At 40.6% G+C, this 16,202-nt stretch overlaps 2 protein-coding genes across 2 annotated transcripts; one reads left to right on the top strand and one right to left on the bottom strand.

Moving 5' to 3' along the window:
• Nucleotides 1-1,256: 1,256 nt before the first annotated feature.
• LOC103511239 (transmembrane 9 superfamily member 2) lies at nucleotides 1,257-8,073 on the bottom strand. The gene is made up of 9 exons (XM_026825069.1): nucleotides 7,832-8,073; nucleotides 7,490-7,610; nucleotides 6,614-6,948; nucleotides 5,983-6,127; nucleotides 5,559-5,736; nucleotides 3,984-4,143; nucleotides 2,914-3,065; nucleotides 2,028-2,311; nucleotides 1,257-1,541 (listed from the first exon to the last, which is right to left on the bottom strand). Exons 1-9 carry the CDS (start codon nucleotides 8,009-8,011, stop codon nucleotides 1,474-1,476), a joined length of 1,623 nt encoding a protein of 540 aa, XP_026680870.1. The 5' UTR covers nucleotides 8,012-8,073; the 3' UTR covers nucleotides 1,257-1,473.
• A 692-nt stretch (nucleotides 8,074-8,765) lies between these two features.
• On the top strand, nucleotides 8,766-14,962 carry LOC103511238 (dynein gamma chain, flagellar outer arm-like). The gene is made up of 10 exons (XM_026825067.1): nucleotides 8,766-8,771; nucleotides 8,993-9,125; nucleotides 9,494-9,681; nucleotides 10,133-10,303; nucleotides 10,944-11,165; nucleotides 11,982-12,077; nucleotides 13,145-13,285; nucleotides 13,432-13,557; nucleotides 14,073-14,272; nucleotides 14,592-14,962. Exons 1-10 carry the CDS (start codon nucleotides 8,766-8,768, stop codon nucleotides 14,821-14,823), a joined length of 1,515 nt encoding a protein of 504 aa, XP_026680868.1. The 3' UTR covers nucleotides 14,824-14,962.
• Nucleotides 14,963-16,202: the final 1,240 nt, after the last annotated feature.

The raw sequence follows: 16,202 nt of genomic DNA, 5'->3' as shown, positions 1-16,202 counted from the left end.
TGTGGGAAAGTAAAAAAAAAAGCCAAATGGCCAGTATGTATATTATTTAGTTTCTATTTTTCGTAGCGAAGCACGGGAGAAATGATTCTAAAGAATTACATACACGTTTATTAACGTTTCTTATGTCTATTTACAGGACCATCGGTAATAGTACAACTCGCACATCATCACAATTTTAACTCATTAGAAAGTAAAAAAAAGTATCACTGTGTTAAGTATTGAATAAACTAATTTACTTTAAAAATACTTATATTTTATTAGGATATTATTCTTTTGTATAACTATTGTTATTAATTTTAACGTTTCTTATGTCTATTTACAGGACCATCGGTAATAGTACAACTCGCACATCATCACAATTTTAACTCATTAGAAAGTAAAAAAAAAGTATCACTGTGTTAAGTATTGAATAAACTAATTTACTTTAAAAATACTTATATTTTATTCGGATATTATTCTTTTGTATAACTATTGTTATTAATTTTAAAAAAGAGAAAATATTTAAGAACGGCTAAGAAAAAAATCAGCCGCACTTCACAAGGCTTAAGTGCCCCTAAGTAACAGTAAGTGAAGTGATTTGAAGTTCAGTCGTCGCGTCGCGATGAAATTACCTTACTTCCGCTATTGAGAGACGTTAGGTTAGACCTAATATTTTTCATTAAAACATTCCTGAATATAAGAAATACCTATATTCCAAATTTAACATCAACAGCTCAGATCTGATCTTCAAGGAAATTCAACTGTGAATGAAAGCAAATGGAGAACAGTTAAGAATGTCTGCTTTGTGAAAATGGACAATAATAATATAATGGAGAAATATTTAAGAACGGCTAAGAAAAAAATCAGCCGCACTTCACAAGGCTTAAGTGCCCCTAAGTAACAGTAAGTGAAGTGAAGTGAAGTTCAGTCGTCGCGTCGCGATGAAATTACCTTACTTCCGCTATTGAGAGACATTAGGTTAGACCTAATATTTTTCATTAAAACATTCCTGAATATAAGAAACACCTATATTCCAAATTTAACATCAACAGCTCAGATTATGCTTTGGAATAGAATTTTTACTGGGATGGGACTTAGAAGTCTCTATCTAGTGTACCCAGAGTTTATCCAATAGGAAATCAGAATGGAAAGGAGAGATCAGTGCAAACTCAGGACAAAGTATTACATACATAAATGTTATGTAAGCCTATGTAAATAAATAGACTATTATCTATGTACAATAGAATTCTTACTGGGATGGGACTTAGAAGTCTCTATCTAGTGTACCCAGAGTTTATCCAATAGGAAATCAGAATGGAAAGGAGAGATCAATGCAAACTCAGGACAAAGTATTATGTACATAAATGTTATGTAAGCCTATGTAAATAAATAGACTATTATCTATGTACAATAAATAAATAAATCTTCTTTATAGATTGCATTCGCTGTGTTGCCAGCAGTACTCGATATTCTCTTTACTAAACCTTCTCCTGTTTAGTCGACTTTGACAACACTGTAGATTTTTCTGACGAAGTAGAATGTGGCAAAGAATCCAATTGAACCTGGAAAACCAAGAGAAAATAGATATAACACAAAGTACTCACCAAACTGTGGAAAACGAACCAGTTCATTAATCCCAGAAGGAGAGAGAAACTATTGTATTTAACGACATTAAAAAAGTGATTTTTTTTTCAAGAGGTTTGATAGAGAGAACTGTAACAGTTAAGGTCTTATCTTCCCAAATAGATATAACACAAAGTACTCACCAAACTGTGGAAAACGAACCAGTTCATTAATCCCAGAAGGAGAGAGAAACTATTGTATTTAATGACATTAAAAAAGTGATTTTTTTTTTCAAGAGGTTTGATAGAGAGAACTGTAACAGTTAAGGTCTTATCTTCCGGAAATCTAAGAGAAAAGGAAGACAGGATAGGAGAAAGCCAGCCGTTCCAAGGATAAAATCCGCCCCGGGCGAGAATCGAACCCGCGACCTAGTGCTTACAAGGCCGACGCACTACCAACCAAGCTAACTAACATCTCACACATACCTGTCATAATGAAGAACAGGAACACCATGATGAGTGTGTAGCCAAAGTACAGAAACACGCTGGACGCGTCCGAAATATTCAGCCTGGTCTCGAAGTAATGAATGCAGTAGATGAACAAATAGATCGACGTAAACCCAGACGTAATGAAACTACGCCACCACCAGTGATAATCCTCAGCACAGAGGTGAAAGTAACACAGGAGAATGGTGGTCTCGGAGCATGTGATGATAAGAATGAGGAACACCAGGAATAGAAAACCAAACATGTAGTAGGTTTGACTGGACCTGGAATAACACAGAGGTAACAGATTATATTATTATCGGGGGCTGGGGAACGTTAAACAGGGAGTATACCAGCCTGAATTCCTTTTATTAAGGAGCGCGGTAGCGCTCCGCCCCGCCAAGTCAAGAAAGTTTGACCGCGTTGTAGATATACCAAAGGTTGAGTGCGAAGAGCATCCGCTCGTAAAAGTTGTAGCCAAAACCAAATGTCAGCCCAAAGCAATCACCCTAGTTAGGGCTGATTGAGAGGCTGACGAAAAATAGCGACCTCGTCTGTACACGGGAAAAGGCGAAGAAAAAGAAGAAGGAGTATTATAATTATTTGAGGTTTCCACGCTTCACGATTGCGTTGTAGATATACCAAAGGTTGAGTGCGAAGAGCATCCGCTCGTAAAAGTTGTAGCCAAAACCAAATGTCAGCCCAAAGCAACCACCCTAGTTAGGGCTGATTGAGAGGCTGACGAAAATAGCGACCTCGTCTGTACACGGGAAAAGGCGAAGAAAAAGAAGAAGGAGTATTATAATTATTTGAGGTTTCCACACTTCAAGAATCTTTCTAAAGGCCCTACTGTCACCTATTCTCCGATTTTCTCCAGATTTCTTACCAGATGGAACTCAGAATGAAGTAGAGCTGAATGAAGATACAGCCGAAGGGCAATACGCCTCCCATGATAACACCAGGGATTGCCTGGGTGTACACACTCTGCTCTGGGATCTGGCGAGGAATCTGATTGGTTCGTACGGGATGCTCAATAGCCTGACGAGAAAAAAAAAGCACAAGTTACAAACCTAAATCGAAAAATAACCTTTGCAACTTCCCACTATATTTCAATATGGAATCTGATTGGTTCGTACGGGATGCTCAATAGCCTGACGAGAAAAAAAAAAGCACAAGTTACAAACCTAAATCGAAAAATAACCTTTGTAACTTCCCACTATATTTCAATATGAACCTTTGCAATAAGAGGGAAATAAAGGCCGGTTCCCACTTGTCGTTCGGAAAAAAATCGTGTCGTGCGTGGGGAAACTCTCATTTAAATTGCATTGCCTACAGGACATTCGGAAAAAAATCGGTTGAAACTCACGACAAGTGAGAACGGGCCTTAAGGGACAATGACCAGTAAACCCAAATGTCTGGATTACACGGGGTCAGTAGGCAGTCCAACTACTGGCCTCGTGTAAACTCCAGTGGCATCCGGTAACATTCCAGTTCAGTAGGACTAAACACCCTGGCGAGTGGCGAGGGAAGCGACTATTAGGTACAGTATAAAAGTGACTAATGTCAGTGGTGCAGTGGTTAACGCGTTGGACTTTGGTGGTTCGAGTCCAAGTCAAGTCATAAAGTCCTACTGAACATAAAATTTATTTAAGTGTAGACACGTATTTATGCACAATTAAAATTCCTTTTATCTTTAGTGACGAGAAAGACAACCCTGAAGCTATAAGGAGTGGTTAACGCGTTGGACTTTGGTGGTTCGAGTCCAAGTCAAGTCATAAAGTCCTACTGAACATAAAATTTATTTAAGTGTAGACACGCATTTATGCACAATTAAAATTCCTTTTATCTTTAGTGACGAGAAAGACAACCCTGAAGCTATAAGGTGAGGGTTTAAGGGAACGCACCCTGGCGCGGAAGGGGAGGCACAGTATAAAAGTGAATATGATCTCTACTTACGCGTTTTCGGAATCCAAAGAAAGATCCAATGAAGGTGAGAGGCATCGAGACCCAAACCCAGAGTGATACAAGAGCTAGCAGAGTACTGAATGGTACTGCGGCGGAACTATCCTTGGCCCAGAATATCAAGTTCATGACGAAAAACAGGCAGAAAACCACACTGGGAAATAAAAAGAGAAAAGTTGGAAGTTGACTTCATAAAAAAAAATAACAGGGCAAAAATAGAGGCAGAAAACCACACTGGGAAATAAAAAGAGAAAAGTTGGAAGTTGACTTCATAAAAAAAAATAACAGGGCAAAAATAGAAAAAAAACTAACTAACACGACTAACCAACCAAACAAAGCTAGTTTTAACGGGTTACTCTCCCGTGTTTAATGAATTCGTATTGGCTTAACCCAACTTTAAGTAGTTGTTGTTGTTGTTGTTGTTGTTGTTGTAGTAGTAGCAGTCTCCTCTCCTTCCTCACTTCAACCCGGCAATGCAGTTTACAAAGCTAGTTTTAACGGGTTACTCTCCCGTGTTTAATGAATTCGTATTGGCTTAACCCAACTTTAAGTAGTTGTTGTTGTTGTTGTAGTAGTAGCAGTCTCCTCTCCTTCCTCACTTCAACCCGGCAATGCAGTTGGCAATTCCAGGAATTCAGCACTGGCTATAGGGTTTTGCCAGAGATCAATGACCGTAAGTGGTGTAGGTCTTCCTGGACAATTGAACAGGTGAGGTGTGTCATGGGGACTTTGGCTACAGTGGTTGCACTTGTCTTCAATGGACGGATTAATTCTATGCATGTAGCTGTTGAGTCTCCGTGATCAGCCCGAAAGATAATGTGACAACGCACTCCTCGTGATTCTCGGCAACTTCTTGTCATTGGGTTCTCACGATGGATGCGTCTACGCCGCGGGACCACTTGGAGTCTTTTGCTGTTTGCCCTACACCCAAGCCTCAGACTGGGCTTTTTTTACGGAGTTAAGAGCTAATATTTGGGGGGAGCTACTTCATTCGTAAAAAACCCCCGGATATTTTCACCCATTTCCCGATTTTGAAAATTTGGACCGATTCCAATACTTTCTCATTACTAGTATAGCTTCGCTATACCTACTTTAGTAATAGGACACGACTAACCAACCAAACAAAGCTAGTTTTAACGGGTTACTCTCCCGTGTTTAATGAATTCGTATTGGCTTAACCCAACTTTAAGTTAATGGACGGATTAATTCTATGCATGTAGCTGTTGAGTCTCCGTGATCAGCCCGAAAGATAATGTGACAACGCACTCCTCGTGATTCTCAGCAACTTCTTCTCATTGGGTTCTCACGATGGATGCGTCTACGCCGCGGGACCACTTGGAGTCTTTGCTGTTTGCCCTACACCCAAGCCTCAGAGTGGGCTTTTTTACGGAGTTAAGAGCTAATATTTGGGGGGGGTCACTTCATTCGTAAAAAAAACCCGGATATTTTCACCCATTTCCCGATTTTGAAAATTTGGACCGATTCCAATAATTTCTCATTACTATTATAGCTTCGCTATACCTACTTTAGTAATAGAATTAGAAAGTAAAAAGATCTGACAGGACTTACCCCGGTACCAAGGTAGAAGTGAGGATGATGTTGGACTTCCACTTTTCACCACCGAAGCTCTTGTAAATGCGAGCAGAAATGTATCCGGCAGGGGTTCCCAAACACACATACATGACCATGGCACACGTCATGAGGGCACCTCTGTTAGCGGGACTCAGAAATCCTAAACACGCGAACGCTGAGGAGAGGAATGAAAATAAAAGGAATGATTTTTTTCCTTCCATAACTAAATGTTTTTTTGCAATAATCCACCAATTTTTATTTGCAACATTTTATTAGATTTCGAGGGGAAAAACCGAGCAAAAATAAAATTTCCAACTCGAGCATTATTTCCAATTAGCTCTATTTTTAATGGAAATATTGTTGAAGTCAAAAAAGTTTAGCGAGTTTTTCCCTTCACCAAAAAATAAAGGAGCCAACATACCCAGAGTGACCATTGTCATCATAAGGATCTGAATACCCGAACCCAGCAAGACAGACAGCAACATCCCCTTCCGAGGAGGTCGAAATACATCTCCATGCACCAACTTCCAACCGAACTCTTCCTGGACATCTTCTCCGGAGTCAATCTGAAACAAGAGGAACCAAGATAATGGAAGAATAAATCACCAGGAAAAAATATGTCAACCTTCCCAGCACCTAAATGGGAAGTATTGTGTCTCTTCTCCTCCATCTGATGAGAGGCATACGATGACACAGACCACACGCGTCTTATGTAGCAGTTGTTTCATTGCTACAAAATAAAAACGGCGGTGAAAGTCTCTAATGGTCGGGGCCACAGAGGTCAATTTTCTCAGATAACTAGCTGTCATTGATAAACAGCAAGCTTTTAGATCACTCATATTGATCAACAACCAACTTCGCTGGTTGTGTGAGTATGAACTAGATTCGTATCTAGAGACCGGACTAGATTTATAAATAAGCAAGGTCTTTTGTTGTAAACATTATGCATTATGTAATAACATAATGCAACCCATAAAATAAATGAGACCTTGTTTGGACGCTTTTTAGTCTCATTCGAGCAGGATAATAAACAAGGTATATTCTATTCTTACCTGGTTATATCGTGCAATATCCTTGTGCAGAGTTCTCAATATGATCATCGCTACCATGCCAGACAGGAAGAGAACAATCATGAGAGAGTTCAAAATACTGAACCAGTGGATGTTCGTATGCGAGGTGGACTCCAGTATGTAATCCCAGCGTGAAGACCACTTCACCGTGTTGTTCTTCTGGAACATAATGCTGTACGTGTACTTGATCTGAAGGGGTTTGTCCAGTTTACCCTTGGGCACTGCCATCGGCTGAAGTTCACCCTGAGCACTGGAACATACAGGGGGTTTGCCAGGTTCCTCGATATGACTGATGCTGCGTGGCGTGATCTTGACAGCTGAGGAATGAAATATAGTATTTTAGTTCATGCCAGGTTCCTCGATATGACTGATGCTGCGTGGCGTGATCTTGACAGCTGAGGAATGAAATATAGTATTTTAGGGTTTGCCAGGTTCCTCGAGATGACTGATGCTGCGTGGCGTGATCTTGACAGCTGAGGAATGAAATATAGTATTTTAGTTCATTCATTGGTTGCATCTTTTAGAATTCTAGAAGCTCTATATTTCTTCAAGTGCATAGCATGAAAGGGTTGCCTCCCACTGTTATTCACCTACTAGCTTGAAAAATAAATCGTACACCCCCCTCTCCAATTATGCCACGAGAGTTCTGAGCATTGGTTGCATCTTTTAGATTTCTAGAAGCTCTATATTTCTTCAAGTGCATAGCATGAAAGGGTTGCCTCCCACTGTTATTCACCTAGCTTGAAAAATAAATCGTACATCCCCCTCTCCAATTATGCCACGAGAGTTCTGAAATTCTTTCTACAATTTTTCTAAGTAAATCGAGGAATTCTATTGGATATAGGAATGACAACTTACCAATGATACGTCCTCCATTGCCTTGGAAGGAAGACCCCCATTCCTCATCTTCACCACTATGGTAGGTTATTCTGATATCAACATGATTGAAAACATAGTACATATCATTGGGAGATCCTTCCTGTAAAACAAAATCCTTATTGATAAATTTCATCAGTTCAGTCTGCATATTATGTAATAGGTCTAAACCCAAATGTAATCAGGAAATTACTACATACTACAAAAGCAAGATCTATTAACTCACACACTGATCACTCTAATAATAATTCAGTTTTTGTTGTAGGTACATAAAATTCAAACATGAATGTATACAACGTCGGTAGTTTAATAATTAAAGTTTACCCCAATCATAGACGAACAGAAATCCTGGTAGGCATGTTTGTAGCAGCCCATTGGGAAGCCAGTGTTGCAATACTTCTGCCCATCATTGGTCAGGTAGCACCATGTGACAGGCATGTTATCCACAATCCAATGATGATAATAGTTCAAGTCCATTCCTCGCTTGAGTAGGGCCAACTTCATTTCAGAGTCACTATTACCGGGAGTGTATGTTTTGGTGCACAGTTCTGTACATGTCTGATCTTCGTTCATCTGTCAGGTCTACCTGATGAGCACACAAACCATCAGGTAGACCTGATCAGGTGTACCTGTCTTAAGGTCTACCTGATGGTGGCACACAAACCATCAGGTAGACCTGATCAGGTGTACCTGTCTTAAGGTCTACCTGATGGTGGGTGGGTGGCTTTAGCCAGCACCACTATACCAAACCGTGTTGGTCCTATTTCAGAGATACAACTACCTGTTCCCGCGGTGCAGGGAAGACCACACAAACCATCAGGTAGACCTGATCAGGTGTACCTGTCTTAAGGTCTACCTGATGGTGGGTGGGTGGCTTTAGCCAGCACCACTATTCCACTATACCAAACCGTGTTAGTCCTATTTCAGAGATACAACTACCTGTTCCCGCGGTGCCGGGAAGATTGTGAATGAAAGCAAATGGAGAACAGTTAAGAATGTCTGCTTTGTGAAAATGGACAATAATAATAATATAATGGAGATTTAAAAAAAAAGTTGTTTTACCTTGTATGGGGAGGGTCGAATTCTTTCACCAAACACAACCTGACCCAGGTTTTCAGCAGGAGACTCCTTCTCCTCTCTTTCAACAGTGCAAAAGTCAAAGCTGAAAAGAAAAGAAGATACTTTGCTCATCAATCCATACATCCTTGCTCATCAATCCATACATCTGTGAATGAAAGCAAATGGAGAACAGTTAAGAATGTCTGCTTTGTGAAAATGGACAATAATAATAATATAATGGAGAGGAAAATCCAAGCATTTTCTTGCTCAAAAGATTGGTCTGGCCATCGAGAGATTAAACGCTGCATGCATCCTAGGACATCTATTTAGGGGGGAAAACTCCATCTCTCTTGCTCAAGTCCCTGACTTGAGCAAGTTTGGGAAATCTTGGCCAGTCACATCTCTCTTTACCTCTTTCTTTTTCAGCTGCTAGCCTTCAACTTACTTCTCAACGATGTGGATTTCGCTTCCCAAGTTCCTGCCCATCTGCCAATAAATAGCAAGAAATATCTGACCACACTACAGGACCATATTGCCACCAATGTTAAATCTCTCACTGGTAATGTTCACTATCCCCTCCACTCTACAAAGTTTTGCTATTTAGAGCTATACTTACGGGGAAAAAGCTCAAAAGGAATAAGCGGTTCTCAGGACTTTACCTTTGGCCACAGGTCACTCAAATTTTGTAGAGAGCGTCGATAGTTTATGAAGATCGAAAGTGTCTGCCGGTCGGACCTCGAGAAATGTACGGTTCGGATGTTTTTTTTATTATTTTTATATTTTTTTTAATCTTGGAAAAAGCTCAAAAAGAGTTCTCCTTTCTCATGACTTTACATTTTGGCCAAAGTAGCTCAAATTATCAAACCTATCAAAAAAAGCAAAAAACCTCTAAGCTAACTAAGCTGGCTTAAATTCCCTTATTTACAGAGGTGTCTGAAGACTTCCCCAATACAGTGGTGTTCCCTACCGTTTTCCACGTTGATGAATCTGGTGACCAGGGCAACTCCTCAGATCTAAGTCAACCACTGACCAAGTGTAGGAAAGAAAAGCGAGTGAGAAATGTGGTGGCCACGGTGCGGCTGTGGATTTCTATCCTCAGCGAGCGATATGAGAATGTAAGTGTCCTATCAATGTTAATTTGGGCAGTATCTTATTGCGCCAAAATCCAAAAAATCCGATACCGATTCCGATATCCCGAAAATATACTCGGATTCCGGTTGGAATAAAAAAGGCCTCTGAAATTTATAGTAGGTACCGATTCCGTCAATACGATAGTTGAGAGAAAATAAGAAATGATGTCTAGTTCTGCCTCAAAATAGCCATTTTTTAAAGGACTTCTGGGCTATTGGTTGACATTTTCGAAACTTTGAAAACTTATTTTGCTTGTTTTTCATGCTTTTTTTAATCTAATTTTATGTTATACCTAATACCATTGCTTTTATTTATTTTTCGAAAGACTCCGATTTCATGTCCCACCCTCACAAGCACTTTTTCTCCGATTTCACTAATTATTTCAGAATATTAGGGTCCTCCTTTGTTTTATCCCTAAATTGGCTTACTTTCCAGGAAGTTAAACAGATAGCAGGACTGGATACCTGTGGGGATTCGGTACGAAATGAAATCTGCTGCTGGCTTCGACTGAAAAACAGCTACGAGAGGATTGTGCTACCCCTGCAGGACGAGTATATGTATCTAACTGTACAGGAAGTGAAGACTGTGGATACCGAACTATACGAGGTGAGAAAGCAGGATAAAATATGTACATATTAGCTTCCAATAGGTTAGGTTAGGTTAATTCAGGTTAGGTTAAGTTAGGTTAGATTAGGTTGGGTTAGGTTGGGTTGGGTTGGACAGGACGAGTATATGTATCTAACTGTACAGGAAGTGAAGACTGTGGATACCGAACTATACGAGGTGAGAAAGCAGGATAAAATATGTACATATTAGCTAGTTTTGATTTTATCTAGGTTCTATAAATGGTAATACTTGACTCTTTCTGGTTCACTGTTAAAGAAAAAATCATAGAGGGATAGAGGGAACGAAATCGAAGAAAGAAGAAAGACAGGATAGGCGAAAGTCTGCCGTTTCGAGAACGAACCTTATCCGTTCAGGATAAAATTCTCCCCGGGCGGGAATCGGTCTAGGTTCTATAAATTGTAATGCTTGATTCTTTTTTGTTTCACATTTAAAGAAAAATGAATGCTAACAATTTAGATTATTAGAAAAAAAGCGACTTAGAGAAAGTGCTTTGTATACAAAATCATAAAAAATGTGGCTCAAGAATTAGTTACAAGATTTGATCCATACCGACCAACAAACAGGCCTTTAATATCCCATTTTCTAACATGGTATGTTTTTCTATTTCACCTTCTCTTAGGAATGGGAAGGCCTCACCTCAGCTATCACCGAGGAGTATAACAGTCTAGTTGAGGAGTTCGAATACTACACCCTGTTGCATAAGCTCCTGACAGCGTTTGAAGAAGTGCCATTCGATAGCGTCAAATATCTGATGGTGCCACTCATAGAAGACATCAAGGCTTATTGTGAGCGGCAAGAGATGGAGAATGTGTTTGGCGAGATAGTGAGAATTGCGCGCGTGGTAAGACGTCCTTGCTATTTTACTTTAAACGTTAAACACACGGCGCGAACGACATGCATAAAACATAGTTAAAGCGCCTAATAGAAAAAAAAAAAACGTTAAACAATAGTACTTTGTAGATTCGTAAAAGCTTAACCCAACCTTTAGGGCTGTTTGCCCCTACACCAAAGCCTCAGATTGGGCTTTTTGTGTATGGAGTTAAGCTCTAGTAGTGCTTACACCGAGTCATAAAAAAAAGGATCTTACAGGCCTTCAAAGAGCCAATGGGGTCCAAAATCTATCGGAAATTTTCGCTTTTCCCATGTACTGGTGTAACAAATTTGGTCAACATAGTACTAGCTTACTGTAGAGTTTTCCTAATCGGTCCAAATTTTCCTAACCGGAATTTGGAGTGGTTTGTTCTTGCGGTGTAGCTGCACCGAGGGAGGTTGATGGTAGCCAAGATTACTTGGCCGGACCGAACCGTAGTCAACCTGTGGTAGTCAACCATGAGGACCTGTGCTTTTCCTCTGAAGCATGATGAACCCTTTGTAACCTCCAGCTAGCCAGGCTGGTTAGGGTTTGGCTGCTCTGATCCCTATTTATAGTTCCACAGCAAGACACTGGACTGCTTATTGTTCAAGGTCCCCTAGCCCAGACCAGTGGTTTTGTTCAGTTGAAGGAAGTGATTTTTTATGTCCGTCCGTCTACATACTATGTAGGTACAGAGTAGTTTACAGTTTTCCCTTTCACCTTTCAGATTGACTTCCAACCGTCCGTCCGTCTACATACTATGTAGGTACAGAGTAGTTTACAGTTTTCCCTTTCACCTTTCAGATTGACTTCCAAGAGATCTTTGTCAACTATTTCTTTCCGGACCGCTCGGCTGTCCTTTGGGATGAGGATAGAAGTCTGATTGAAGAGAAAATGAAGGTAAATGATTTGGTGTCGAGAAATGAATCGAACCAAGGACACTTTTTTGTTAGTTTGTTTGTCCCCCCCCCCAAGAGGTCTGATAGAGGGAACTGTAACTGCTAGGGTCTCATCTTCCCGAAATCGAAGACAGAAGGAAGACAGGATAGGAGAAAGCCAACCGTTCTGAAAACGAACATTATCCCTTCAGGATAAAATCCGCCCCGGGCGGGAATCGAACCCGCGACCTAGATTTTACAAGGCAGACGATCTACCCACCAAGCCAACTAGGCTTGGAAGGACACTTTTGATATACGTCTCATCTTCCCGAAATCGAAGACAGAAGGAAGACAGGATAGGAGAAAGCCAACCGTTCTGAAAACAAACATTATCCCTTCAGGATAAAATCCGCCCCGGGCGGGAATCGAACCCGCGACCTAGATTTTGCAAGGCAGACGATCTACCCACCAAGCCAACTAGGCTTGGAAGGACACTTTTGATATACATAATTCATAATTAATTGAAGCTCTCTGGAAAGTTTGGCTTAGTTGAGATGAAGGGTAAAGTCCTGAGAGCCGCGCATGCTTTTTGAAATTCTTCCAGTAAATCTAGATTAATGGTTCTTGTGTTCTAATTATGGGGAGGTTGTGCAGGGGTTCCCAAACATAATTCATAATTAATTGAAGCTCTCTGGAAAGTTTGGCTTAGTTGAGATGAAGGGTAAAGTCCTGAGAGCCGCGCATGCTTTTTGAACTTCTTCTAGTAAATCTAGATTAATGGTTCTTGTGTTCTAATTATGGGGAGGTTGTGCAGGGGTTCCCAAACTTTTTTTTTTATGCGGCCTCTTTTTTTTAATTGTGAACGCTCCGCGGCTCTTTTACTGTATTTTATGTGATCTTCCTTGGGGTCTTGAAGTCCCCCTCGTGGGCCGCGGACCTCAGTTCGGGAATCACTGGTCTAGAGCTCTCTAATTCTATGTTATTTATTTTTCATCTCCAGAAAAGTGTTGGTTTCCTGGACGATATATTGCAGTCCATTGTGGAGGTCTATGAAGAGGAGGAAAACCCCAGTGTATTTTTCATCTCCAGAAAAGTGTTGGTTTCCTGGACGATATATTGCAGTCCATTGTGGCGGTCTATGAAGAGGAGGAAAACCCCAGTGGAGAGGAAATTAAAGCTTTGGCGGAATTCCAGGCATTCATGGACAAAAAGAAGACTTGCTTCACACTGGTTAGTTTTAAATTTATTTTAATTAAATTTCTATGAATTCGATTCATATTCGAGGATATTATTTCAAGGCTTTGATAATGCGGAGTCTGTTTTGGGCCCTTTTAAGGGATGGATCTTTTCTCACACATTGTCTTTCAAATTTTCAGATTCCATTTATTTTCAACATGAACGAGTCTATTCGCAAGAAACAAAAATTGAGGAATCGAATCGACCAGGTCGACTTTACAAATAATGTAGAATGGGAAACAGTGATAACTGAGACCATTAGAAAGGTAAGTGAGCTCTCATTCTTTCTTCTTCGCTGTATAATTTACTAGTCTATTCTTATCTTTTCTATTCCATTTTCCCGTTCGTCTCACCCTTTCCTCTCTCGCTTCTTCTGTAGAATGGGAAACAGTGATAACTGAGACCATTAGAAAGGTAAGTGAGCTCTCATTCTTTCTTCTTCGCTGTATAATTTACTAGTCTCTTCTTATCTTTTCTATTCCATTTTCCCTTTCTTCTCACCCTTTCCTCTCTCGCTTCTTTCTCTCTTTTTTGTCTCTCCCTCTTTATTCTCTCTCCTCCCTCCCTTTCCTATTAATCCCCCTCTCCCTCCCTTCTCTCTCCTCTTGCCCTCTCGCATCTCCTTCTCTTTTATCTCCACTCCATCTCTTCCCTCACTTTTCTCTCCCTTCATATTCCCTCGCCTTCTCTTCCCTTGCTCTCTCCCCTCTGACTCTCTCCCCCCTTGCTCTTCCGTCTCTCCCTCTCTCCCCCTTCATATTCTCTCGCCTTTACCTCACAGGCGAATGACATACTAAAGGAGACCGAATCGCAAATGAGGAACTTGAGCCCCGAACTTTTGTTTGACGAGGATAGATGCTTGAGACATGTGGAGAAATTCGTGGACATGATCAACCAATCAGATGAGACCATACTGGGTGTCGTAGAGATTCAAGTACTGGGCACGCAGGCTATAACCCCGGCCATGTATTATTTGGAGGCGTAAGTGAAGGGGACACCCGGTAAAATTCTAGACTTTTATAGGTCATCATTAAATAATGTCCCCCGAAAAGTTATTACAATCAACGAAACAAGTTTTACCTGTGGTAAAGATTCTTATACCCAGCCTAGTTAGCTTGGTTGGTAGCGCGTCTGCCTTGTAAACGCTAGACCGCGGGTTCGATTCCCGCCTCCTGATGGGATAATGTTCGTTCTCGGAATGGCTGGCTTTCTCCTATCCTGTCTTCCTTCTCTCTTCGATTTCGGGACTATAATAAAAAAAAGATCTTGCCAACCATGTTATGGTTCATTTTTCCCCCAGATTCCGTGAAATGTTCGACCTGAAAGAGCCGAAATACGAGACTATCAATCAGCACATGCTACGCCTGTTCATCTCGGAGTTTGAATCCCTGGAGAAGTATTTTCTAATGAATCGGGAGCGTCCGGTAGACATGCCTAGGGATAAACCTGTAACGCTTGCCAAGATGGAATGGGCGGAGCAGTTAATCAAGAAAGTGAACGAACTCATAGATATGTTCAAGGTAAATACCTAATACCCACGGCAGGATAAACAAGGTATATTCTATTCTATTCTAATACCATAATCGGCAAGAAATTGTTTGATACCACGGGAAAATCCAAGCATTTTCTTGCTCAAAAGATTGGTCTGGCCATCGAGAGATTAAACGCTGCATGCATCCTAGGACATCTATTTAGGTATTTTAGGGGGGAAAACTCCATTTTTTCTCTCTAAATAGGGTTTGAAAGGGGGGTCCTGAGTGGTATATAGAAAATTGTAAAATTCAAAAGTAGTCCCTGACTTGAGCAAGTTTGGGAAATCTTGGCCAGTCACATCTCTCTTTATTACCACGGGAAAATCCAAGCATTTTCTTGCTCAAAAGATTGGTCTGGCCATCGAGAGATTAAACGCTGCATGCATCCTAGGACATCTAGTTAGGGATTTTAGGGGGGAAAACTCCATCTTTTCTCTCTAAATAGGGTTTGAAAGGGGGGTCCTGAGTGGTACATAGAGAATAATTGTAAAATTCAAAAGTAGTCCCTGACTTGAGCAAGTTTGGGAAATCTTGGCCAGTCACATCTCTCTTTACCTCTTTCTTATCCTCCTCATTACCAAGCAAAAAAATTCTTTGTATGGATAGATGACCAATGTCCATGATTGTGGACATCTCTTTTGTAGTGCCTCAATACCAGAGTTTTTTTTTGTCTGTAGGGATAGCTTACCGACGTCGACAATTGTGGACATATAACTTGTTTTTAAATGAGTGAAGCTAGCCCTAAATTTACAACTTTAATCCTGCAGATATGTTTACGGCACGGCGGCGGTTAGCAACAAAACTTTTACGTGACAAAAATAATAATCCCTCACTGTCAGTCTCATCCAGCCAGCCCTATTGTGTACCTCGTGTCCTGATAAATTTTTTCTCACCCAGCTCTTGATTCACACAAACCTTTTCTTCGGTCTACCTCGCCCTTTTCTCCCCCTCACTTCCTTTCTCTCAACCTTATTCATTTATTTTATTTCGGAACGATTAGACCTCCATTGTTACATTTCCTTCTATCAATTAGAAAAAAAAACCACCTGTTTTCCATAAACCTCTTTTCATAGAGAATAATTGTAAAATTCAAAAGTAGTCCCTGACTTGAGCAAGTTTGGGAAATCTTGGCCAGTCACATCTCTCTTTACCTCTTTCTTATCCTCCTCATTACCAAGCAAAAAAATTCTTTGTATGGATAGATGACCAATGTCCATGATTGTGGACATCTCTTTTGTAGTGCCTCAATACCAGAGGTTTTTTTTGTCTGTAGGGATAGCTTACCGACGTCGACAATTGTGGACATAACCTCTTTCCCATTGGGGTTTTTCCAGATAATCCGAATCAAGTCACTTCTCATTGACGAGCCCCTGGAAGAA

This window comes from Diaphorina citri, unplaced genomic scaffold (genome assembly GCF_000475195.1).
Source record: "Diaphorina citri unplaced genomic scaffold, Diaci psyllid genome assembly version 1.1 scaffold691, whole genome shotgun sequence".
Classification (NCBI taxonomy): domain Eukaryota; kingdom Metazoa; phylum Arthropoda; class Insecta; order Hemiptera; family Psyllidae; genus Diaphorina; species Diaphorina citri.
The sequence above is the reverse complement of the archived record's forward strand: the minus strand, read 5'-3'. Positions and strand labels throughout refer to the sequence as shown.

Excerpts from the sequence above, each read along its gene's own strand:
- LOC103511239 (XM_026825069.1), bottom strand. The coding sequence starts at position 8,011 with ATGAAGTTGGCCCTACTCAAGCGAGGAATGGACTTGAACTATTATCAT. Across the intron at positions 6,128-6,613 it reads ATATTGCACGATATAACCAG|ATTGACTCCGGAGAAGATGT; the intron begins GTAAGAATAGAA and ends CTCTTGTTTCAG. Across the intron at positions 5,737-5,982 it reads GATGACAATGGTCACTCTGG|CGTTCGCGTGTTTAGGATTT; the intron begins GTATGTTGGCTC and ends TCCTCTCCTCAG.
- LOC103511238 (XM_026825067.1), top strand. Across the intron at positions 11,166-11,981 it reads TAGTGAGAATTGCGCGCGTG|ATTGACTTCCAAGAGATCTT; the intron begins GTAAGACGTCCT and ends TTCACCTTTCAG. Across the intron at positions 13,558-14,072 it reads TAACTGAGACCATTAGAAAG|GCGAATGACATACTAAAGGA; the intron begins GTAAGTGAGCTC and ends TTTACCTCACAG.